General features: G+C 36.2%; 1 protein-coding gene across 3 annotated transcripts in view; it reads right to left on the reverse strand.

Moving 5' to 3' along the window:
- Window positions 1-27,531, reverse strand: part of ATP6V1A (ATPase H+ transporting V1 subunit A) — a 58,460-nt gene that overhangs the window by 21,211 nt on the left and 9,718 nt on the right. For 2 of the 3 annotated variants that reach the window (XM_027587820.2, XM_027587822.2), the window contains exons 2-5: window positions 9,007-9,101; window positions 5,993-6,121; window positions 2,034-2,248; window positions 1,610-1,747 (exon numbers count right to left, since the gene is read on the reverse strand). In XM_027587820.2, the coding sequence (XP_027443621.1) occupies window positions 1,610-1,747; window positions 2,034-2,248; window positions 5,993-6,121; window positions 9,007-9,091 (567 nt within the window). In that variant the 5' untranslated portion in view covers window positions 9,092-9,101. Of the gene's footprint in view, window positions 1-1,609; window positions 1,748-2,033; window positions 2,249-5,992; window positions 6,122-9,006; window positions 9,102-26,276; window positions 26,420-27,531 lie in introns of those variants that run through there. The other variant, XM_027587821.2, reaches the window with a different exon arrangement.

Genomic DNA, 27,531 nt, shown 5'->3' on the forward strand with positions numbered 1-27,531 from the left:
TACCTCAGAGTGTTTCTTCCATGTAGGAGTGTGTGAGTCTCTAAGCTAGTGAGTCAGGCTGGCTGACTGCCCAGAATCCCAATCTTAACTCTTTTGTTCTCTATATTTTGTAGAGAACAGACTTATTCTTGTGAAATGATTAGAAAAGTATTCTTTTATCACATTTTGTTGGGAACAGATTATTTGTCACAATGGTCTTCTCAATAAAGTTATCTTCATACCCACAAAGACTATTATGAGTCTACTGTATTTGATATAATGTGACTATCAATACCATTAAAGGACTAAGTTTTAAATAGCTCATCCAGAGTTAGAATTCATATAATCTGTCACACAATTTATTATGTAAATACAGACTGACAGTTAAAATCAAAGTAAGTCTATTCTATGCCTAAAGAATGAGGGCTTTAAGTAATGTAGCATTAAGTTAAGAAGGTAGGAAAATGTTATACTACATATTGCTTTCCCTTAAAAAAAAAGCAAACAACTCAATATGTTCTGCTTTTTGTATTCCCAAGCCCAAGTTTAAAAATAAAATCATAAAAAAAATCTTAAAAAAATAATTATAGGAATTATTTACAGGAAACAACAGGTGCTGGCAAGGATGTGGAGAAAGGGGAGCCCTCTTGCACTGTTGGTGGGAATGCAAACTGGTGCAGCTACTCTGGAAAACAGTATGGTGGTTCCTCAAAAAGTTAAAAATAGAACTACCCTACGACCCAGCAATTGCACTACTAGGTCATTACCCAAAAGATACAAAAATACTGATTCAAAGGGGCACATGCATGCCGATGTTTATAGCAGCATTATCAACAATAGTCAAATTATGGAAAGAGTCCAAATATCCGTCCACTGATGAATGGATAAAGAAGAGGTGGTATATATCTACAATGGATTATTACTCAGCCATAAAAAAAGAATGAAATCTTGCCATCTGCAACAACGTGGATGAAGCTAGAGAGTATTATGCTAAAAGTGAAATAAGTCAGTCAGAGAAAGACAAACACCATAGGATTTCACTCGTATGTGAAATTTAAGAAAAACAGATGAACACAGGGGGGAAAAAAAAGGGAGGCAACCATAAAACAGACTTTTAACTGTAGAGAACAAACTGAGAGTTACTAGAGAGGAGATGGGTGGGGGATGGGCTAAATGGATGATGGGTATTAAAGCGGCCACTTGTGATGAGCGCTGGATGTTATATGTAACTGATAAATCACTAAATTCTACACCTGAAACTAATATTGCACTGTATGTTAACCAAGAGGAATTTAAACAAAAACTTGAAAGAAAGTGAATAATGGAATCTAACGTACATGATGACTGTAGTTAACAGTTTGTATTATATACTTGAAAGTTGCTAAAAGAGTGGATCTTAAATGTTCTCACCACACAGACACAAAAATTAAGTACACAAAGTGTTAACTAACCCTACTGTGGTAATCATTTTACAAAAGATAGGCGAATTAAATCATCATGGTAAAAAAAAATTATGGGAGTGATTTAAAACCTACACATTAAGGATCAATTCTATGACTATATAGGACACTAAAATGGGACAATTATCAGGTAGGGCCACACTATGAGATAAAACTTATACAATACTTACTGAGGTATCATAATTTCCAGGTGGAGCAATGTAAGTTACAGTTCCTCTGTTTCGTGGGGGTAACATGATTTTGTGTTTGATGAGTGAGTTCTCGTTGACAATTCCATAAATATCTCCACCAGTGATGTGACTACCAACCTAGAGAACAAATGCATTTGCTGTTTAATGTTCAAATAAGCATCAAGCTGTTCAATGTTTAGATAAATGCCAAGTAGATTCATCCTTGCTGCTGCTATTATTTAAATCATTTGCCTCACTCATCAATAAAACATTATTGGTTCTATAATTCTTCTAGTAGATTTAAAGAAAATTTTAAACTATGCTTCTGTGGTCTATTTTTATTTGACTAAAGTACAAAATAGTTCACTAAACATCCATTTCACATTCTTTCACCACTTTAGAAATCTTGGTTATAAAGACATACCCGTAGGTTTTTGCAAGGTGTAAAATCCCATTTGACATCTCTGCTAAGAGCAGACACATTTACTCCTCTGGGAATGTAGATACTTTGAGTCTGACTGCTGATATCTGACAAAGGTCTCTGAATACCATCAAAAATGGCGCCCATGATGCCAGGCCCGAGCTCTACTGAGAGAGGTTTACCAGTGCGGAGTACAGGATCTCCAACAGATACACCAGCTAGAAACAGTAGTTGAGGAAAACTCACTATGAAAGTTTAGAGACACTATAAGAAGGAAATACCACAGCTGAACAGGAAATGCTACTTAAGAAGCTAAAACAGAAATTCTCAAACTTTCTTAGTTTGCAACATCCTCAGTGTTTCAGTAACTGTTTCACAGTGACCTATGACAAAAGATATATTTAATAATTCCATTTATTAAATAGTTCTATCCAACCAACTTAATAAATACGTATGTCCTAACAACTGTCACTTTAAGAAAAAAATATAGAGATTGAAAGAAAAAAATAGTATTTTAATTTCATTTTTAAATAACATCAGTTCCTCCAACGGGATGTAAATGTCTAATGGGCACTGTAAAATTTTCAAACCTTAGAATCAGACTGAACGCCTGCTCCACATTTATTTTTGTATGATACCTGCTTTTTAGCTTAACAATCACCAAACACTCAGCTTTGCAAAGATATGACATCATTGACAAGAACATAGTGCGACTGAATACTGAAAGTGTCTATTAACTGAAGCTACTGGTTCACATGATGTCTGACAACATGTCTAATATTCCTGTGTTAACCTCAAAAATTTTAAATATCCTGGCACATCAAATGAGTTGCAGCAGCTGCCCAGTGTGCCTTCTGCACAGTTTGGGAACCACAGAGCTAAAAGCAGAAGCAATACACTGTTAATACATTGTTTCAAGTATACTACTGAGGAATATCAGTCCCCTAGAAAGGATATTAGTACATGGGCAAAACCTTAAAATCTTAAGAATTAAGAAGTGGTTTTGAAAAGGAAAAGAATAAAACCTGCAAATAAGCACACTGAAACCATGTTGCTCTCACATACTTGTTGACAGGAGTAAAATCAGTACAACTTTTACTGACAGCAACTCAGCAAAATCTATCAAAATTTAAAGTGCATAAACCTTGACCCAAGAATCCAACTTCCGTGAATTCACACTATAGTTACACTATAACACTGTTTATAATATATATAGACTAGACACAACCAAAATTTCTATCATTAAAGAGATTAACAGATTATGGTATATTCGTATGATGGAATTCTATGTAGCTGTAAAAAAAAAAAATAGGAGCTTCAATGAATTGCTCTAGAAAGATCTCCAAAACATATTTTAATTTCCAATATGACACTTTTCAAACCTAGAGCAAAGTTGAAAGAATTTTACAGTGAATTCTTCTATCTACCAGTTAGATCTTACCATTAATATTTTCCTATACTTTATCACATACCTATCCATCTTCCATAATACATATATTTTTAAGTAAAAGGTTAGAAAAATACCATATTTATATTGGTTCATATATGGAATTAACAAACTAGAAGGATATACAATAAAAGGAATTAATAAAAATGGCTGCATGCATGCATGTGTTTTTTGGAAATTGGCCAGATATAGAATGACAATGGTGGAGAGGGTTGTCATTGTATACATGTTCATTTTTTAAATTTTAAGCCTTCAAACCACATAAAAGATTGAAAGATAAAGCTAACATGAGGAAAAAAACCCTTAAAAAATCCTTTTAATTAGTCATGATTTCATAGCTACAAAGACCTCTAATTTTATTTAAATTTTCAGATGATTTTATTTTGATTTAGCATCCTAGTACTCGCACAGAGAGAGCAGTTACCTGAAAAAATATTTTATTATGGCAAAAAAGTTGTTTAAAGTAAAACTTAATTAAATAGCCAAAGAACTAATGCTGCCCCCATATTTACAGCAACATTATTTACAATAGCCAAGATATGTAAGTAACCTAAGTATCAACTGATAGATTAATGGAAAAAGACAATGTAGCATGTGTGTGTACAGAATATTGTGGCATATGTATATAGAGAGAATATATTGTGTTTTATATATGTATACACATGTTATATTACACAATAAAATATTACTCAGCCACAAAAAACCCAAAATCTTACCATTAGCGACAACATGGGTGGACCTAGAAGGTCCGTGAAATAAGTGAGACAGAGAAATATAGAGAAAAACAAATACCATATAATCTCACTTACGTGTGGAATCTAGAAAACAAAACAAATGAACAAACAAAAACAGAGACAGATTCATTAAATACAGAGAACCTAGTGGTTGCCAGAGGGGCAAAGGTTGGGTAGATGGGTGAAATAGGTGAAGGATATTAAGAGGTACAAACTTCTAGTTATAAAATAAATTAGTCATGGGGAATACAGTCAATAATACTGTAATGACTTTGTCTGGTAACAGATGGGAACTACACTTACCATAGTGAGCATTTCATAAAGCATATAATTGTCAAATCCCTATGTTATACACCTGAAATTAATATAATATTGTATGTCAACTCTACTTCAATAAAAAATTTTAAAAAATAATAATAAATAAGAATTAATGCTGATCTTGAGAATCAATTTAAGCAAAACATATAAGTGAAGTTAAAAAAAAGTGGTTCCTCTTCACAAAGCCTAACACGTTACCTCTTTTTCATAGAAAACTGAAAATAAATACTATGTTTAAAAGCCAAAAGTATGATAATCAAAGATGTAGTAAAGATTCCCTAGTACTAAAGCTATAATGTAACATGTCATCCAGCATTATTTATTAGGATAAAGAGTAGTGACTGATCTATGAATTTTCTATTTTAATACGATTTTTTTTAAAAGATTTTATTTATTTGACAGAGAGAGACATAGCAAGAGCAGGAACACAAGCAGGGGGAGCGGGAGAGGGAGAAGCAGGCTTCCCGCAGAGCGGGGAGCCCGATGTTGGGCTTGATCCCAGGACCCTGGGATCATGACCTGAGCCGAAGGCAGACGCTTAACGACTGAGCCACCCAGGCGCCCTGAATTTTCTATTTTAAATGGAATTTTAACCATATAAATCAATGTTGTTATTCTGTTTATGCTTTCCTCTACAGCATGTGTCACTCTTAAGAAAAATGAAACTGGAGGGTATTATGCTGAATGAAATAAGTCAATCAGAGAAAGACATGTATCATATGACCTCACTGATATGAGGAATTCTTAATCTCAGGAACAAACTGAGGATTGCTGGAGTGGTGGGGGGTGGGAGGGATGGGGTGGCTGGGTGATAGACACTGGGGAGGGTATGTGCTATGGTGAGTGCTGTGAATCGTGTAAGACTGATGAATCACGGGTCTGTACCTCGGAAACAAATAATACATTATATGTTAAAAAAAAAAAAAAAGAAGATTGCAGGAAGGGAAAAATGAAGCGGGGGAAATCGGAGGGGGAGACAAACCATGAGAGACGATGGATTCTGAAAAACAAACTGAGGGTTCTAGAGGGGAGAGGGGTGGGAGGATGGGTTAGCCTGGTGATGGGTACTAAAGAGGGCACGTACTGAATAGAGCACTAGGTGTTATACACAAACAATGAATCATGGAACACTACATCAAAAAACTAATGATGTAATGTATGGTGATTAACATAATAAAATTAAATTAAAAAAAAAGAAAAAAAATTGTAATTGGTTTCCCCTAAAGTTTGTGAACTACCAAAATAGTAAGAGCAATGAAAGTTCAGAAGATAATACTAATTTCTTCATATAAGATCATTAATTCCTAGTATCTTTCCTGAAATTCCTTTGTACGTCAGGTTTCTTCATAACACCAACATTTCATGCTTTTGATACTATTGGTTGTTGCTGCTTCCACCTTTGCCATAAATCCTTAAATTCTGACTTGTACAAAGTGGCAAGAAATTGAACCAAGAAAGGATACAAGTTTCTTCATACACCTGGATAGTAGCCATGTCACCCTCCAATCGGATAATCTCTCCAACCAGCTCACTGTGGCCCACTCTCACCAGCTCATACATGGCTGCACCTGCCATGTCACAGGCTGTAACCACTGAAAAGAACAGATGAGTATTTGGAAACTTAAGATTCTGTGAATAGTTACAGATAATTAAAATATCTGATTAATCCAATAATACATCTCTCTCACATATTAAGAAAAATAAAATACCCGCTAAGAAACATACATACAGTTTCACAAAAATATGCATTTTTAGCATATGATATACAGGTAAACAAAATAAATTTGTTACGCTAAAGCTTATTCATTTCATTTACATAATACGTATGAAAATTATTTTCAAAAAGTCTGAAGTTCTATATGGTAAAATCTTACCTAGCAGCACTGAGACACATTTTGATCAACCCAAGTTGCTATAAAACATGGAATGATGGATTTGGGAACAATAAAAAATTTTTTAAACTAAAACTGGCACAAGAGCTTTAGCTAGTAGCATGGCAGAATGCCACACAATTATCAGTTTGCTGGGCTGTCACCATTCCTTTGAGAAATAATATTTAAAATAACATCTTTATTTTCATTTCTAACACTTCATATTAGTGGTTCTTAAAACTCTTCTGGGACAAGGACCCCTTTGATAAACTAATGACAGCTCTTCCTAGAAAAACTCACATATGCATCTAAAAAATTTTTTTCAGGGGCACCTGGCTCAGTTGGCAGAGCATGCAGCTCCTTATCTTGGGGTTGTGAGTTTGAGCCCCACGTTGGGTGTAGAGATTACCTAAAACATAAATCTTTAAAAAATAATAATACTTTTTTCCCCAAAGATTTATTTATTTATTTATTTATTTATTTATTTATTTATTTGAGAGAGAGAGAGACTGAGAGCCAGAGAGCACGAGAGGGAAGAGGGTCAGAGGGAGAAGCAGACTCCCTGCTGAACAGGGAGCCCAATGTGGGACTCGATCCCGGGACTCCAGGATCATGACCTGAGCCGAAGGCAGTTGCTTAACCAACTGAGCCACCCAGGCGCCCAATAATACTTTTTTTTTTTTCATAGATGTTTCATCCTTTCATAAGGATGTTTATAATCAGTCATCACCACTGGGTGAAGTCCTGATTAAGAATCCCTATTTCTTATAAATACTGAACCAGGATTTCTACTTACTATTTTAGATCATGTTGTCTAGGAAGAAAAGTTATTTTTCTGGGAGGCAGAGAAAGTTGTACATTTTCAGATATGTGTAGGAATAACTGTATTTTTAATATTTAGCCTTCTGATACAATTAATTAGAACTATGTATTAGGTAATATTCAAGCAGAAACCATTAAAGTATTAATATTTAATTAACTTGGGTTAGAACAATGAAGATTTGTCAATTTCATAAATATTTATCTCTATACCTACTATGTAAGAATAATTAAGATGAACTGAAATGAAAGAAACAACTAAAATTTTATTTTATTATTTTTTAAGTGGGGGGAAGGGAGAGGAAGAGAGAGAATTTTTTTTTTTTAAGATTTTATTTATTTACTTGACAGAGAGTGAGCACAAGCAGGGAGAGTGGCAGGCAGAGGGAGAGGGAGAAGCAGGCTCCTCGCAGAGCAAGGGAAGCCCAATGTGGGACTCGATCCCAGGACGCCAGGATCATGACCTGAGCCGAAGGAAGTCACTTAAGCAACTCAGCCACCCAGGCGCCCAGAAGAGAGAGAATCTTAAGCAGGCTCCCCACCCGCATGGAGCGTGACTCCGGGCTCAATCTCACAACCCTGAGATCATGACCCAAGCCGGAATCAAGAGTTCGACACTTAAGTGACTAAGCCACTCAGGTGCCCCTAAAATTTTAAATCATATTTCATAAGCCCCAAAGTATGCCATTTCTCTATCATTTTGTTAAGTAGTTAAGAATAATAAATAGGTTCCAGGAGCAGTTAACTACAGGTTTCAGAAAAATATTTTTACCTAAACTCTTTTGATGGTGTTCTTTTTTGTCTTTTCCCTAAAAAATCTTCAGTGTTGTCCAACTTTCCTAAAGACCCTTCTGATCATCAAGGGGAAAACTGTTTCTCAGAATGGCAAGAGGTTGAAAACAGTGAAATGTATTTTTGCCAGTGAGTTCATGTTCAAACACCAAGTTCTAAGCTACAGAAGTTTCATAGGGAGAAATAAACACTGTGACTGACTGACTTCATTTGCATAAACACCAAAAAAAGGTCATCACCTCTACTGTGATTAAAACAAAAAAGCCTATAGCATGAGGTTTATAAAAAGACATAAGGAAAAATATTCATGGCACTAAGGATTATAAATCAATGAGCAGGTTTACCTATGGAAAACTGTGAATCATATCTTGCAGTTGGAGTAAAATGAATACTAGAATGAGATTTATCATTTAAAATGCAATACCCCAAGTTTTGGCAGAATAAACAAAGTTTGTAAACTGCTTTCCATTGCTCTCACGTCATAAAACTTATTTCCCACAGATAGCTAGTTATGCAATATCTGAAATGAACGATCAGAGGGATTTAAATATACAAAGAGCCAAGGATGGTATCGTTGAGAAATGCTCTGAAAAAAATTATTTCAGTTCAAATGACATAAACATATATTTACTGAATGCCCATTATCTGTAAGGTATTACATACTAAAAACTATAAACTTTATATACCCTTTTTACCTCAGATTTAACAAAAAAATTCAAGACCTATCTAAAACTCTGAACATCAATTATACATTTACATAATAAATAGGATGTCACAAATTAGTGCCCAATAATTATCCAATTAAGATAATGAATGCCAGAGAAGCTCTTATGATGGAGGTATTACCTCATTCTTATAGCAACTATGAAATCTTTTAGGGACAAATAGAACTTATATGGGTAAACAGAAACCTGTGTATTTTACCCAAAAAACCTTGAAAAGACATTAATTGAAGTTAGGAATCTTTACTATTGAGATTATTACATATTACTTACCAGGTCCTGAGACCCCATGCACATAACCAAACGTGCTTTCTTTATCTTCATCAAGTATTTTGGGTAGCTTGGAGAAATCCATCATGTTAATTTAACTATGGTTTAAAAAAAAAAAAGTTATAATTACAAACCCGAAAGCAAAAGAACTGACATAAGCAGTCAACTCTCATCATCGGTCTATTCTTGAGCTATTACCACTTCTTCAGAGTAAATATAAAATTCTTAAAATTTGGTTAAAGTACCTCATTCCTGGATGGTCTACAGTTATTAAAATTCAAAATTACATATTCCTATGCAAAGTATTCCAGAGAATATACCAAGGAGCATAATAAACAACATGAAATCTTTCCAATGGCTTATCCAGCCCTACAACATCTTGTCCCCCCGCCATTACCACTCTAAGCTCCTCTCCAGCTACTCTTCCCCTTAATCATTATGGATACACATACTGAACTCTTTGCCATTTCTCAAAAACATATACATTCTGCCCCAGGATCTTTGTACTTGTTCCCCTGCCTGGAATATTCTCCCAGATAACCACGCCTATCCCTCTTTCAGATCTAAATGTTTCCTTTTCTGAGGCGCTTCTCTGGCCATCTATTTAAAATTGCAACATACCTCTCGCCTTCCCTGCTTTACTTTTCACCATCTGACAAATTATATCTTACAATAAAAATTTTTAAATGTATTATCTATCTTTATAATTTTTCTTACAATATCTTATCTTTATAACTTTTCTGACAAATTATACCTTACAATAAAAATTTTAATGTATCATTTATAATTTTTTTGGAAGCAATTTTCCTTTTTCTTTTTTTTTAAAGCAGAACACAGAGCAGTTTAAGAAATTCAGTTCAACTTCTTTATTTATGGGTGTGCAATCTCAAAAAACCCCCAAAGAATGAACTCTTCAAGTCCAAAGAGAAAACTGGTTGCAGATACCAAAGTAGAAAGTTTATTTTTGATTGCTGGTCTAACTTAATAATTATTGGCAATTTAATAAGGGAGGTAAAATACATGTGCATATAAAAAGCTAATAATGTCCCCAAACAACCATAAAGGGTAACAGATCAATATGTAACTGAGTACCAAATAATACACTTATTTACTAAAAGTACAAAGATTAGAATGTTTAGGGAAGACTTCTTGAAGGTCAGGTAGAATTAGCATAAACTACAAAAAGGAGGACAGCAAAGGCATTCCAGTTGGGGGAAATAACAAGAACAAAAGAATGGAAATAACATTTGCAGGAACAGTTAAGAGACCAGTCTGACCGGAATAAAAGGCTTATATTAAGGCAACAGTGAAAAAGAAGGATGCAAAGGTAGATAGACTAATGTGTGGGTCTTGAAATGAATACCAAGTGGACTTTAGCCTATAAACAATAGGAAACAACCAAGGAGAAACTGTTATGAGAAGGATGATGTTTAATTCAACTAACAGATTAAAGTAGGGGAGGGAATGCAGGCAAGATGAGAAGTTGAAAAGCTCTGGAAATAGTTATGGCTTGAGTGTCAATGGAATGCAATTTATTAAATGTTTGTTGAGCTCCTACCTTGAAAAAGCACTGTGTTGAACTTAGGGAACTTGGGGAATAAGGACTGTGAATAAAAAGAGCTTTCACTGGCTTTAAACAAATGTACTATAAAGCAAAATGACTTTAGTGTTCAAAATCACAACACACTGGGCATGAGTAGTATAGTGGTGGAGCACAGCTGCCTTCCAAAATGACAACACACTCGGAGCAGAGGAGAAATTGACTCAGACGCGGGACAAGTGCAGACCAATATGGATGAGGTAAGGGGAACAGGTAGGTGGAAAGTAAGTTTTGAGGCTGATCTAAGTTGAGTCCAGACAGAAAGAATACAGAAAGAAAAACGAAAAACAAACCTTGAGACCTGGGGATTAATTCAAGCAGGGTTGAGTACTGTTTTTGTCTTTCTGGAGCCACTGAAGGATCACTACGGAAACATATACTCCATGGGGCACAATTTGTAATCCATTAACCAAGATGCCAAAGAATTGGGGAGGAGAGTGTAGCAGTGAAGTCATTAACAGTGGAGTTCTGGCTTGATACACTCTGTGGCTTCAGAAGGGGAATGGTGGATAAGGCTAACAAGAAAAAACTGAGTGATTAAAGAAACAAGTATGAGTGAAAACAAAGATGAAAACCACATGGAGATACAGGAGACTTGCAAGTGAGGAGCATACGATCAAAGGGTCAAGAAAAGTACCAAGAACTTAAACATGGCATCGATAGGTAGAGACTATCAAGGCTGGTCATTTATTGATAAAGGGTAGGGTATACTGACATCCACTGAAAACAATGGAACTGAATTAGAAAGAAAAAAATAAACCAGATACCACAGTCACAAGTGTCACAATAAAAGAGACAAAGATTTTTGTGTTCTCAATAGGAAAATTAAATTGGAAGAAGGGCAGTTGAGGGAGGAAGTAAAGAAAAGGGGAAATTGGTTTACTAGGATTTTCCAGCTTCCTTAAGATGCAGAAAAAGGGACTGTTAAGTAAGCAGCTATTCCAAAAGACTGGAATATAAAAAGAACAAATTTTTCTAGAAACCACTTAGATAACAAGAAAAAAAGTTTAATGACAAACATTATTTGGGAAATGGGCTGGGCAAAGTCTTCAAAGAAATAGTGAACAAACAAATGAGGTCAAATTTTAATCTTCAGAAAAAGATTTTCAAAGTCAGAAGACAATGTGATAATCACAGTCTAACTTCTTCCTCAAATATGGATATTTCCTACATAGCATGCATGATACATGGTCACCTGCCTATTAAAGTGGAAACAGCATGAAATTTTGAGTCAGCAGACTGTAGACACCCTGGTTCTACCAGTGACATGCTGCAGGAGGATCTGGACAAATCAAAATCTCTTTGTATCTTCATTTGAAAAGTAATAATGCTAATACCTACCCCACAGTTGTGACTGAATTACAAATTTGCTGAATGTTCCTTGTGAAATGTAAAATGCTTACAAGAATTTCACCAGTAATACCACTATTTAAGCAGGGCTTCAATGCTGAAAAAGCCATTTTGTTTTTAAAAAATCTCCTCCTAGGGTCTTATATCCCACATAAATCTACTTCCCCATTGCTTCTACCCTCTGGCCCTATTTCTTCCAACCACTGTAGCCACACAGAGGATGTCCCTCTCCCAAGGAAATTCTCTGTAGTGCCTTTAACTCTCAAAAAAATTTTTCAGATCTTTCTCTCCAGAGGCTACTCTTTTCTGGAAGGATTTCAAAATATCAATGTTTGTTTTACTTATTTATTTTTTTAAAGATTTATTTATTTATTCATTTGAGAGAGCAAGAATGAGAGAGAGCGAGCACATGAGAGGGGGGAGGGTCAGAGGGAGAAGCAGACTCCCCACCGAGCAGGGAGCCCGCCCCGGGGCTCGATCCCGGAATTCCGGGATCAGGACCTGAGCCGAAGGCAGCCGCTCAACCAACTGAGCCACCCAGGCGCCCGTATTTATTTTTAAAGATTCTGTTTATCTGGGAGCGCGCACGTGAGCGGGGGTGGGGTGGGGAGCAGTGGGAGAGGGACAAGCAGACTCTGTGCTGAGCGTGGAGCCTGATCCCATGACCCGACCCAGAGGATCACATGAGCCAAAATCAAGAGTCAGCTGCTCAACCAACCGAGCACCCAGGTGCTCCTCAATGTTTCTTTTAAAGGGGAGCAAATAAAATAAAAAATAGCATTCTAAATGTTATGCAAGTAAGAACTGAAGTGTGCTATGTGTTACAGGTTGAAAATATAAAATATAATGGAGTAATAAGACACCATCTCTCCCCCAGGGAACTTCTGGCCTGGTGGGATATAAAGGTAAACAGGTAGTTACAACAAGGGACACATGTGCTCTCATAGGAGCTGTCAGGCTGATTTGGAAGAGCATAAAGCAAAGGCATCAAACCTGGACTTGGGCAGGACAGGAATGACTTAGAAAAGGGTAAGCAGAGTCTTGAAGGATAAACAAGGAGACATGAGTCAGTAGAGCTTCTTCATAAATGATTCAAATCTTCCAGGGTTCATGAAAGTATTATGGAGAGAGTTCGTGAGGCAATACAGGTATCTGTTCTGATTTTTTATTAAAATAAGTATTTATATACGTTCCCTTTAAAACAACAGTGAGAACCTCCAAATGTATGAGCAATGATTTAGTGGAAATCAAAGGGGTTATTCATGATTCAGCTGCCTTGCGGGTTTATCACTCAGCTGAGTAATTCTAGCCACCACGGAAACTAATGATTCTATAGTTTAACTGTATTATTTTTAGGCATATATTATTTAATTTATGCCAAAGACAGCAGACATTACAAACAGTGACATCAAACTAATAAGAGAATTAAGAGCCTAAATAATAATTCTATAAATTTAGAGATGCTTTCACCAGATCCACAAACCTGCATTCATCTGATTAATATTCTTTTATAGCAAATCAAGATGATTCTACTTTTTAAAAAGTCAATGTTAAGAGGAGAAATATATGATAATGATTATGTGAAACTTAGCTTTTTCTACTCCATTGTGTTACATGAAGAGAAGTGGTTGCAAATACATCCCCAAAACAGCTCTTAATACATCTTTCAGGACAAAGTAAGAAAATTATGAAAACATGAGTTTTTAAAATGTAAAATGCAGGAATTCCCAGGACTTTTGTCCATTTTGATGTTTTAACACAGTTAAATTTTAATCTTGGCTCCAGCAACTCAGACCTTTCCGCTTGCTGTGCACCTGCCTGGAAAGTGTTTCCTCAATCCCAGAAATAGTCCCCCTGCTCCCATTGTCATCCTCAGTGCTCTTACCCTGCTTTTCTTCACAGCAACTACCTGAAAGAATGTAATTTTTCTTTTTAATTCACTTTTTTATTACCTGTGTCACTACCTACAGTGCAAGTTTCATGAGGACAAAGAAAACAGTGCCTGGGCAAAGAAAATAAGCACTCAGTGAATAGTTACTTAATAACTTCATACCCACTAATACCACTTCCATTTAACAAATGGGAAACCCAAGGAATGGAGATTTAAGTAACTTTGCCCAAGATCCCAAAATTGGCACGCTTTACAGGTGGGATTTGAACCTCAGCAGTCTGACTCCAATGCCAATGCTCCCAAAGCCCTGCACTCACTGCCTCAATTAACTAGGCTGATTTCTATTGTTTGCATCTAAACAATCCTATATGGTAGGAAGGACAACAGTCTCTGCCTCCAGGCAACAGTGTTATCAAATTAGACAGGGAGATGCAGCATCCAGATTCTCCTTCAAAAAAGGACAGGGAGTATTGTCAGCGGACAGCCAGCAGCTGTCACTCCTTCAGGGTTGGCCTCAGATGCAGAGAGCTCACATCCTTTGCCGGCCACCTGCACCTGGTGACCAAGCAAAGCGGAGGTATAAAGACCCAGCCATGTCAACCGGATGTGGGATACTCTCACAAGTAATACTCACTCCAGATCTCCCCACAGGGTCAGCTAAGGCTTTTCCAGGCTTGAACTGGATTTCAACTTCTCTGCCCAATTAGGCGTCTGCCCCCTTCCTTTCACATGTGTTTACTCCTAACGAACATCTTATACAATACTCTTTCTTGGCATCTGATTCCAGAGAACCCAAAATGCTCAAATAATGAAGAAAGTGAATAATTACTCCCTGGATAACTAAAACTTAGACTCTCACTTGAACCACAACGATCTTTGGCCTGTTAGTTATCTTGTAACTAGTTATTCTGCAAAGGAGGAAAACCGCTTTTGTATAAAAGTGGCTTTAGAAAGTAGAGCACTTAGGACAATGCTTGGGCTAAGTCAAGCAACTGACATAGATGTCAGGTCCCCATACAACCAAAGCCTTAGTTTCTTCCAGAACTTGCTTTTTGTCCTTCAACGTAAAACTTAGAACCCCTCATCAGTAGTTATAGGAATAGAAGTCCCAATTAAGAGTTTATTTAACTTCTAAAGAACTTTTTCTGATAGAGTTAGAAAATATGTTTTCCAGGTCCATAAGTTTTTAGCTCTAGCTTCTTAACACTTAAACACTTTGAGAAACTTCCATGGACTGGTCCAAGGTAATAAGCTTTTTGAACATTAAATTTTCAATTCCCACCGCACTGAGATAAGGGTTCCCATTGTACTTCTAAAGCTTTTTCACCAAAGCACCCCAGTAGGAGAAAAACAAGTAAACAGTGAATAAATATCCCTCTATCTCCTCCCAATCTTGATAGAGAACAGGATATTATAGCTTTCTACTGTAAGCAGGGAAAGTTATTTTTTTTGAGAGAGAGAGAATGCACACGCTTTCTCTCTCTGAGTGAGCAAGCAGGGGGCGGGGGAGGCATACAGAGAGAGGGAGAGAGAGAATCTTAAGCAGGCTCCATGTTCAGCACTGAGCCTGAAGCAGAGCTCCATCTCTAGACCCTGAGATCATGACCGGAGCTGAATCAAGAGTTGGATACTTAACCAGCTGAGACACCCAGGCACCCCCAGAAAAATTTCTTTGTATGCTCTTGTACATTCTCTTAATCCAATCAAGTTTTGCACTCTATTAATATACAATATCTGTTTTAAGAGATAAATATGAAATTGCTTCCTTTCCACAAATAAAATAAAAATTATTCATTAGACAGACTTATATTGACTTAATCACCGAATAGGGCTAAGCATTTGGCAGTTTGCTAAGCACAGTCATACAACATACTACTACTTTGTATCCATTAATCACCCTTCATTGCTATCTATGAAAATAGTGAAAATAAAAATACTCCACACTAAACTCTTCTGTTTCATTATTTAATGCTTACGCCTCTATGTGAAAAAGCATAGGCTTTTTTTTTTTTTTAAGATTTTATTTATTCATTTGCGAGAGAGACAGAGAGAGAACAAGCAGGGAGAGAGGCAGAGGCAAAGGGAGAAGCAGACTCCCCGCTGAGCAGGGAGCCCGATGCGGGACTCGATCCCAGGATCCTGGGATCATGACCTGAGCCGAAGGCAGACGCTTAACCATCTGAGCCACCCAGGCGCATAGGCTTTTAAAGATGTGTAAGACAGGGCGCCTGGGTGGCTCAGTCATTAAAGCATCTGCCTTCGGCTCAGGTCATGGTCCCAGGGTTCTGGGATGGAGCCCTGCATTGGGCTCCCTGCTCTGCGGGAAGCCTGCCTCTCCCTCTCCCACTCCCCCTGCTTATGTTCTCTCTCTCACTGTGTCTCTCTCTGTCAAATAAATAAATGAAATCTTTAAAAAAAAAAAGATGTATAAGACAACAACATCCCATCATTTTAACTTGAAATAAGCAAATTATATTGCAAGTCACATTACACTGAAAGTTAATCTTATTCCAAATCTTCATAATATCCAAAATAACATATGATTTCATGCTACATTAAGTTTTATATGCTATTAATAACTCCTTCCTATTACAATATACACCTATTCTTGTTGCTTTCCATCATTTAAAAAAAAGCATGACACCCACTTTTATTTATTTATTTATTTATTTGACAGAGAGAGACACAGCGAGAGAGGGAACACAAGCAGGGGGAGTGGGAGAGGAAGAAGCAGGCTTCCCGAAGAGCAGGGAGCCCAATGTGGGGCTCGATCCCAAGACCCTGGGATCATGACCTGAGCCGAAGGCAGACACTTAACAACTGAGCCACCCAGGCGCCCCAAGCATGATACCTACTTTAAAAACAACTGCTTGCTTTAAAACAATGTGGCATACATAGTTGACTCAGAGAAATCAACTCAATGATTATATATAAACTTTGCTTTTACTCACTTGATTCCTACTTTGAGGATAAAAAGTAAATGCAATTTACAATTAAGATTCCTATAGTCACAAATTGTAGGGTTTTCCACCCATATTTGTAAAAAATTAAAAACAAAACAAAACCCTGCTGTAGAAGGGGAAAAATCCAGAAAGTTAGCACAGGCAACCATCTGATCTAATAAGTCAGCAGTCTCTCCTCCATGCTACAGAACACTGCAGTGGCAAATCACAACACCAGAGGCCCAGTTCTGTTTCTTCCATTTTACAAGGTCCTCTCTAAATTGCTACAGGTTGATGCACTATACGGCAATTTCATTATTCCAGAAATAATGGGGGCTTTTGGGGGGCAAGTATGAGGTGTTATGTAAGAGCTATATACCAAGGTTCCAGGACAATATTATTTACATATAAAATCCTGCAGCACTTAATACTTCATTTTGTACACAGTTTACCTTCTTAGAAAAAGGCATCATAAATCTGTTTGATATTCTTATGGTTAGTCAAAAAGTTATAAAATTAAGTAGAATTCCAGCTAATAACATTACCTTGTATTTATAGAGTACAGTACTACATCATTTCGTGAAACACGTTCCTATTCACTTTATTTAATCTACCCACCCAGCAACTCCATTAGAATGGTTCATGCAGCAGATGACTATGCAAACTAGTTTCTATTTTTATCTTGCCAAGAAAACCCTAAGTTGGCTCCAATTTTGGTAAGCCCATCAAGGTAATTCTAGTTTCTTTGAGAATAACTGGTTTGGAAATGAGCGTATAATGATGTTCTTACCAACAAGAGGTAAGGCAAAGTCTGTTGGAAAGCTTGTGGAAATAATTTCTTTGCTCTTTTAAAAGGTACAGGCCATGAGAAACACTTTTTTCCCCTTGGGATGTGTTCACCTGCATGGGATGTGCAGCCAACTTGGGACCTTGTAGGGAGCTAATCAAAACAAACAGGCCACTTTGCATCTGGGTCCTTGTTGCTTTTACTGGCCTACTAAATGAACCAATCCAAGAAGAAAGGAGTTTCAAGAATAAATATTTTTTTATGTTCTACATATTTCATACTGCTATTTAAAAAAAGAAGAATGGGTGCGCCTGGGTGGCTTAGTCAAGCATCCGACTCTTGATTTCAGCTCAGGTCTTGATTTCAGGGTCATGAGTTCAAGCTCTGCACTGAGCTCCATGCTTGTTGTGGAGCCTACTTAAAAAAAAGTTAAATAAATAAATAAGAATGGATAGACCAAAATGTTAAGAATAAAGGCAACCACAGATCATTACTTAAATAGTTTACAAAAATTACCGAGATGGACAATAAGGAAATGTGCAGACAAAAGTGGGAACCAAAGAGTAGAGAAGTACAGAAAAATCACAGATGGCAAACCAGACTAACGGAATCAGGAAAAATTTATTCCTGCTGGAATAAAACTTTCTGAGAACATGCACACATACACCCCTCCATTTATCAAAATAAAGGCATTCCTGTAAAAGAAATAGTAAATATAAAAGCTAGGTGGACAATTAAGTGGGGGAATAGAATTCAAACTATCAGCTACATATGCTTTAGGTTTATTGACAGGCCTGCCCACAAACAATTTTTATAGCATTTCTAGAAATAAGCAATTAGATTCCTTTCACTTCAAATTTTTATAAATAAAATGGTACTATAGAGTGTGACAGTCCAAAGTTTTTAGATAAGAAACCAAAATACTGTATTTACTGTATAAGTTCTATGGTATGAATTCATAGGCAAGAAGCCTATGATCAATGATAACCCATTGTATGAATATACTTGAATATCCCTGCTTTCAAGGAGCACGTTTATTATTTTCTGGCCCCTTCCTACACACAGCAAAGTGCCTTGCACAGCAGTAACTTGATAAAAATGTCCAAAAATGAAAATAGATAATATCAACTACTATTCATCAGGCACACATCACACTCCAGGTATTATGTTAAAAAATGGGCACATCTCATATAACACCTAAGTCTTATGACACTGGTGGTGTTTGATTAGGAAATAGGTTTTGAGACTTAAGCCACCTACGCATGACAGAGCTATAGAGTGGTGAAGCCCAGATTTAGTCTGGTTTTAACGTGTAGGTATTTTACTACAAATCATTCAAAAGACCTTATTTCACCCAATAGCTCTATTACCTTTTCTTTTTTAAGACCAAGGGTACCTGTTTTTCATTAGTAGCTGACTCTATATTAGGATTACAAAAGTTATTATGTAGGCAAAAGGGAAATGAAGAAAAAAAGGTGACAGATCATTCACAAACTAAAGAATAAGTAGTAGAACCACCAAGAATTGACTACTCCTAAAACATCCATCTCCTAAAAAACTAAGATTCTTTTTTTTTTTTAATTATCTATTTATTTGGGGGGTGGGGAGGGGTTGAGGGAGAGAACGAGGGAGAGAAGCAGACTCCTCGCAGAGCGGGGAGCCTGATGCAGGGCTCAATCCCACCATCCTAAGATCATGACCTGAGCCAGAATCAAGAGTTGGATGCTTAACCAACTGAGCCACCCAGGTGTTCAAAAAACTAAGATTCTTAAAGAAGAGTGCAAATGCCATTATTTTATTAGTGCCTAGCTGTATAATACAAACCTAACCAACTGATTATAATAGCAAAGAAAGAAAGAGGGAGAGAGAGAGAAGACTGTCATTGAAGTGCAAAATAAATGGGCACATCTAAGTGGAAAATGAGCATCTTTGGAGCAAATAAGAATATTAATGAAAACAGACTCAATTTTGTTACTGTTAGTAACAGGGAACAGTAGTGGAAACTTCCTAGTTAATAGACTGTCATAAATTTGGAACAATGAAGCTACATAAATACTACCTGAGTGAAAAATTCCTCTTATTTTTCTTACCTCTTAGAAAACTTAAACTGGAGTGTAAAAAAGTTCTAGTGAAGGGGTGTCTGGGTGGCTCAGATGGTTAAGCGTCTACCTTCGGCTCAGGTCATGATCTCTGGGTTCTGGGATCAAGCCCCATGTCAGGCTCCCAACTCAACGGGGAGTCTGCTTCTCCCTCTCCCTCTGCCTCTCCCCCTGCTCATGTTCTCTCTCTCTGTCTGTCTCAAATGAATAAATAAAATCTTTAAAAAAAAAGTTCTAGTGAAACTAACATTAATATCCCCTTTTGACTTTTTGTGAATTTTTAGAACATTTTCTCAATTTCAGGTTGAAAAAAATGAGTCCCTGAAGAAAGTCCTTTATTTATACCCTAACTTGCCTACAATGTAAAAGCTGAGAGCCAAATGATATAAATAGTAAAGAAAATAAGCATTTATTACATACTTTTCTTTAAAATTTTTTTCAAAAGCAATATGCTTATAATTTTTAAAATACTCAAAGGGAAGTCTCATCACTTAAATGTTGACTTATTTCTTCAAAATTTTTGACATACTTATAATCAATACTGTAATATATTCTCACATATTGGGAGAGTTCTCACATAAGTATCATCTTAAACTGTATAATATTTCATTAAAGGGATACCATAGCTTACCTTAATACCATATTTCATCTAATCTAAGATACCATCAATTTTTTTTTAAGATTTTATTTATTTATTTGACAGAGAGAGACACAGCGAGAGAGGGAACAGAAGCAGGGGGAGTGGGAGAGGGAGAAGTAGGCTTCCCGCCAAGCAGGGAGTCCAATGTGGGGCTCGATCCCAGGACCCTGGGATCATGACCTGAGCTGAAAACAGACGCTTAATGACTGAGCCACCCAGACGCCCCTAAGATACCATCAATTGTAACATACTCTTCTATTACACTCCAGAAATTGCAGGACAGATATTAATTTCACAGTTGTTAAAATGTGGGGGGAAAATGTATTTCCTAGAAACAATAATATATGGTATTAAAACTGAATACAGTACAGTAATATTTATACAGAAGGAGGTCAAACTTGTCCACTATCATTAGAATCAAGACTAAGAAATAGAAAAACAGATCTCTAAACTGCTAAAAATGACTGTCTTTAGGTTTCTACAGTCTCGAGACCTTCATATTGTCTTGACTCAATTTATGCATAATTAAAAATTTTTACCTAATATTTTAGGTCACTGCAGATTTAAAGTAACAAAATACCAAATTATTAGAGAGCTACACTCCAAGAATAAATAAAAAGTAGGTAATAAAAGAGATTATGAATTAAGGGCCATAAGAATGACCTATAACCATCAAGGAAAGGTCAATTTGGGTTTATTATTTTCTAAGAAATATAGGAAGCAACTTGGCAATTTGCAAAAGACCCTTAAAATAAATGTTCAAACCCTGTGATTATAAATTGTACCTCTGGGAATATATTTGACATGTGGATAAGGATTTATTTACATATGTGTTTAACACTGCAAAAGTGAAAAACAAGAAATAGCTTTAAGATCTAATAACAAGGGGTGGCTGGGTGGCTCAGTTGGTTAAGTGGCTGTCTTTGGCTCAGGTCATGCAGGATCCCAGGGTCCTGGGATAGAGCCCTGTATCAGGCTCCTTGCTCAGCGGGGAGTCTGCTTCTTCCTCTCTCTCTGCCTGCCGCTCTGCCTACTTGTGCTCTCTGTCTCTCTGTCAAATAAATAAATAAAAAATATTTTAAAAAATCTAATAACAAAATGAAGTATTAGTTTATTTGAAATCCTACAGTCTTCCCCCAACCCCAGTGTATTTAATAATAATAATGAAATTTCTTGTGTTAAATAGTCTGCAAGTGCAAGTTCAGAATACCAAGCACCGTCCTTAGCAAATTCTCTTCTGAGAGGACCCTTAACCTTCATGGCCTCTGAGCACTGCAATGGCTGTTTTGCTTTTGGATAGGTTGTCTCAGATAAACTGTGGCTGAAGTGACCGTACCAATTAAAAAAAATGTCAGCAGTCGTGTATGAGAATTATCCCCCCCTGCCTTTTTTTTTAAAGATTTTATTTATTTTTTGACAGAGAGAGACAGGGAGAGAGGGAACACAAGTGGGGGGGTGGGGGGAGTGGGAGAGGGAGAAGCAGGCTTCCCGCCGAGCAAGGAGCCCGATGTGGGGCTCAGTCCCAGGACCCTGGGATCATTACCTGAGCCAAAGGCAGACACTTAACGACTGAGCCACCCAGGCACCCTGAGAATTACCCCCTTTAAAAGTAATCAACCTAGAAATTTTTCAGCTACTTAAAAAAAAAAAGTCACTGCTCAAAATACTAAGAAACTTCTCTTGAAAACTGCCTACAATTACCATATCACTCTATTAAATGTTAATTAGGGAGAAATTTTCTGGATTGTTTTCCCAAGCAAACATATCACGAACAGCCAACCTGGCCAAATATAAGCAATACACATATCTGAGAACAATATACATAGGAGAGTCAGCGCCAACAGTGTTGCAGTGAAAATGCTATTACATTTGTATTATAAAGTGATATTTATGTATTCAAATGGATCTGTCCTGTCACTTATTTCATGGATGGAAGAGAAGAGATAGAAGGTTTACAAGTGTACAAAGACACATTAACCCAATGTTAAAAGAAGCATTACCATAAACAGGTTCACCTTCAACTCAGGAATTCATAAAATCTCTGCAATGAAATTATGACCTAAAAGATAAAGTGTGCACAGAAGTGGGAAGGAATGCTGCCTATTATAGGTTAGTAAACACTTTACAACATGGACTTAAAGGTCTGACTAGTCAAAAGTTCACAGACATTTCCAATTCAGAGGGCAAGAAGTTGCATTTCTAATGGTTTGCCTAGTATTCCATGATTAATAACAACTAGGGTTTATTTAACTAAAGTGGCTGTGGGAGAGAAGGATTTAATCACAGAGAGAAGTTTTCAATAATATGGTTTGCTAAAATTAACTTCCAGTTCCTCCTGGTATGTGTTCCCAGTCTTCAATATTGCTCCTTTGTCATACTTGCTACTGCTGTAATTAAAAATCTGTAAACAGAGCTGTTCAATGTCTGTCTCCACTGCCAGACTATAAATGCCAGGGAAACAGGGACTGTACCTGTTTCATTCACTGAGTACCCCAATTACATAGTAAAGCACCCTGACACATAGTAGACAACTACTAAATACTGCTCAGTGACAATACTGACAAAGGTTGTGTGGGAGATAAGCACGCTCATTCACTGAGTGAAAACTGATACAACACCTTTGAAGCGCACTAAATACATACATACTTTGGCCTAAGGCCCAATGGCCAAGATATAAAAAACCAGTATTTAGCTGAGGCCAAAGATAAAACCAAACACCATCATCAAAGAATGACCTTCTCATACAAAAACTTTTGTTAGAAGTTGAAAATCTTGAAATTTTAATGGTTATTTTGCTTATTATGAATGCTAGAACACCAAATCATTCTACAAAGGATAAAATCTCTATTGTTCTGCCTGGTATTATTATTTAAAAATCTATAAACATTGATTAGCTCAAAATGGCTATATAACACAGATATAAGTGGACAACTGACTTTTGACAAAAGTGCAAAGGCAATTCAGTGGGGAAAGTCAGTTTTTTAATAAGTGGTATAACAAGTCTAAATGCAAATGCAAAAAAAAGGGTACTTCAATCCATACCTTGTAGCATATACAAAAATAAACTAAAAATGGATGGTAGACCTAAATGTAAAACCTAAAACCATAAAACTTCCTTTGTGATCTTGGACTAGGTAGATTTATTAGATATAATACTCAAAACACAATCCATAAAAGAAAAAATTGAGAAATTGTACTTCATGAAAATTAAAAATTTTTGCTCTTCAAAATATTGTTAGAAGAAAAAGCCAAGTTCCAGATTGGGCAAAAATATTTGCAAAGCATAATGTAATAAAGGACATATCTAGAATATATTTTAAATTCAAAACTGGATTAAAAAAACACAGTTAAAATGATGATCAAAGGGTTTGAACATATACTTTACCAAAGAAAATAGATGGATGGTAAATAGATGGTAAATAACTACATGAAAGATGCTTAACATCATTAGAAAGATGCAAATTAAAAGCAAATAAAATGCCACTCCACACATAATAGAACGGCTAAAATTAAAAAGACTGACCATAGGAAATGTTGGTAAGGATACAGAACTAGAACTATCATATACTGGTGGTAGGAATGTAAAATGACACAAGCATTTGGGAAAACAATTTGGCAGTTTCTTAAAAAGTTAGACAGACACCTAACATATGATCCAGCTGTTCTACTCCTTGGTATTTACCCATAAGAAATGAAAGCTTATGGGGCACCTGGCTGGCTCTACTTGTGATCTGGGGAGTATTAGTTCAAGCCACACACTGGGTGTAGAGATTACTTAAAAATAATAAGATCTTTCTATGATGAACATATACTACTTGGTTAAAAGTTTTTAAAACAATAAAAGTTAGTTTAAAAAAATAAGATCTTTAAAAAATACCTTAAAATAAAAACAATTTAAGAAAGAAATGAAAGCTTATGTCCAAAGACTTTTATATGGATGTTTATAGCAGCTTTATTCATAACAGCCAAAAAGTGGAAAGACAACCCTAATATTTATCAACAGATGAATGGATAAACAAATCGTGGTATAGTTATACAGTGGAATAGTACTCAGCAATGAAAAAAAAAATGAAACACTGAAACGCTTAACAACCTGGAAAAAATCCCAAAATAATTATGGTAAGTAAAAGGCAGACCAAAAAAAATGGTTCTATTTAGGTAAAATTTGAGAAAATGCAAACTAACCTACAGTGACGGAAGAAAGATCAATGGTTGCTTAGAAATGCATAGTGGGGAGGTATGGAAGGAAGGGATCACAAGGAAGCATGAGAAAAAACCTTTTGGAGGTAATGACATGTTCACTATATTGATTGCAGTGATGGTTTCACAGGTATATACATACATCAAAACATCAAACTGTACAGTTTAAATATGTGTATGTCAATTATACCTCAATAAAACTATTTTTTTCAAAAGCACAAAGTATTAGCAATATGACTCCTATAGGGCATAAATGCTTACATAGTATATATCACATTCGTTTTTGTTTTTACTTGTCAACTAATAGTTATAGGAGACAACATGGCTTATGAAACTCATAAGAGAATCTTAACCCCAGGAACATCACAGGGGGAACCATCAAAAACAGCCAAACAGGTTTTTGTCTGTTTCTTTAAAATGAATTTACGTGGCTCCTGATAAGGCTGTATGAGCACACTTCAATACTGTCAAGTTCAGCAAATCCTGGGAATACTTAACAGCTCAGGAATACAGAAGTCAGATATGCCTTTAAAGTACTTACTCATCTATGTTTTCAGAACAGGACTTAATGGCAATATCTTGGATGAGGATGTGGGCAAATCTTAACCCTATCTTGAATGAATTTTTGAAACATGAGGTATAGAAAGGTTTGCCTTCCAAGACAAAGGTTAAGCTCTAATATTTTGGATATCAAAGTTGCTATGGTTCAATGACTCATTCAGAGGATAAAGGTAGAGGGAGAGTTATTGTCTATTGTTTTATACTGCTCTAGTTTGAAGTAGAAATAGTTCACAATAAAGAACTGATAGCCTGTTTATCTCTGCCTCTTTATAGGTATTTCCCCCACCCTCGTTATCCAACAGTATCTTTGGGTGAGGATGAGATCATATTTAAAACACACACATACACACACCCTGCTGAACAATAGCAAGTACTATAAATCTGCATTCAAGTACTGTAGGTACATTCGAGCACTGTAGGTACACTAAGCTGGGACCTGAGCAGATTCTGTATTTTGTCTGCTTTGGATCACATTAAAAAATTTGGTGTCAGTCAGCCTCCTTTTTGAATTAATGATAATTTTTTCCCTTTCTTGAAACCAATGAGACAGAGGACACTGAGCAGAAGTATATTTAAAACAATCTGTGGTTGGGGAGCCTGGGTGGCTCGGTCTTAGTTAAGGTGTGCCTTTGGCTCAGGTCATGATCCCAGGGTCCTGGGAGAGAGCCCCTGTCAGGCTCCCTGCTCAGCGGGAAGCCTGCTTCTCCCTCTCCCACTCCCCCTGCTTGTGTTCCCTCTCTCGCTGTGTCTCTCTCTGTCAAATAAATAAATAAAATCTTAAAAATAAATAAATAAATAAATAAATAAAACAATCTGTGGATGTTGTGACTCAGCTGAATAAACCTCCCCCCATTGCCCAATTCTTCATTACCTAAGACCAGGACTTACTGATTACTGAAGACCCATTTTCACAAGAAAATACATAATTATTCATACATCTAGCTATCACATTCACAGTGGTCTTATTAATTGGCAATCTGATTCCCTATTTAATTATTTGAAAGCACTTACATAATTGTTTTGGTACATAAAATTGGCAACTTTCACAATTATTAACGATCATAGCATTTTACTCTTTTAATAATATACATTGACAATTGTAGCATTTTGCTCTTTCAATGGTACACATTCAAACTTCAATTTATAGCATTTCAACGCATAAATCACATAAGCAACACTGCAAATCATAACAAGAATACTTACCATTATTTGAAAGTAACAAGAAGTCCAAATGTCATACTTTGTTCTTACACTGACATTGCTACACTGAGTAGATACGATGGGTAGCCTATGCTATCACAAGATGGTAGATCACTCATAATTCAGATGCTAGAAATGTTCAAGGCATTTAGCTACTCAGCTTCCCAAAGACTCAAGCTAAATGATTTGGCAGATTTCAGCACAATATTGAGGACAAATCTGAACTTTTGTGCATTGCTAAATTGGAGAGTAATTTGGCCATACCCACCAGATTTCAAAATATACATATCCTTTGACCCAGTTTTTCTATCTCCAGGAATTTCCTTAATGTGTACAAAATGTCCTATTATCAAAATATTATAGCCTGTTTCTTATAGCAAAAGTTTGTAAACATCCATTACTATGGAGACTAGTTAAATAACTTGTCATACTATAAATAGCTGTAATACTCGGCAATATTAAGATAGACTCTGGAAAGAGAGGCCCTGGATTCAAATCCTGAGTCCTATTATGAATTGTGTGACATTGCTGGGCATTTAACCACCCCATGCCTGATTTGCTTCATTTATGAAATGGGGACAAAAACAGCACCTATTTCATAAGGTTTCTGTGAGGCTTCCATGAATGAATACAACCAAAACATTAAGAAAAGTGCCTGGATCAGTAGTAAACTCTGAATAAATATTACATATGATGATGATGACACATTAGTACAATTGAATACTAGACTATTATTTAAAAGAATGATGTAGCTTTAACTGTACAAATGTGGAAAGATCCCCAAGATAACATTGCTAAGTGAAAAATGTAATGTCCAGAACAATGTGGAGAGGTATTACCTTTGTGAAAAAAAAATTAGGATTGAGAGAGGAGAAAATAGACACATAGAAGTACATAATTTTTACTGCATTTGTACATGTATTATCCATTCAACTTGATTAAAAATATTATTGAATGATTCAGTGAGTGCTAAAACAAGCCAAGTAATAAAATTACTACACATACCTAACTGAACAAAGAGCACAGTAACTAAATAATAATGGTAAATATTTATATAGATCTTATTATGTGCCAATAATTAATCACTTTTCTTATATAATTCATTTAATCCTCACAACACTTAAAAAGTAAATACTCTTATTATCTTTATTTTAAAGCTGAGAAAAATTAAGAAAGATAAAAGCAACTTCCCCCAAAGTCACACTGCTAGGAAGTAGCAGAGCCAGGATGTGACCCAGTCTATCTCCAATACTTATGC

The sequence above is a fragment of the Zalophus californianus genome, chromosome 1, assembly GCF_009762305.2.
Source record: "Zalophus californianus isolate mZalCal1 chromosome 1, mZalCal1.pri.v2, whole genome shotgun sequence".
Classification (NCBI taxonomy): Eukaryota; Metazoa; Chordata; class Mammalia; order Carnivora; family Otariidae; genus Zalophus; species Zalophus californianus.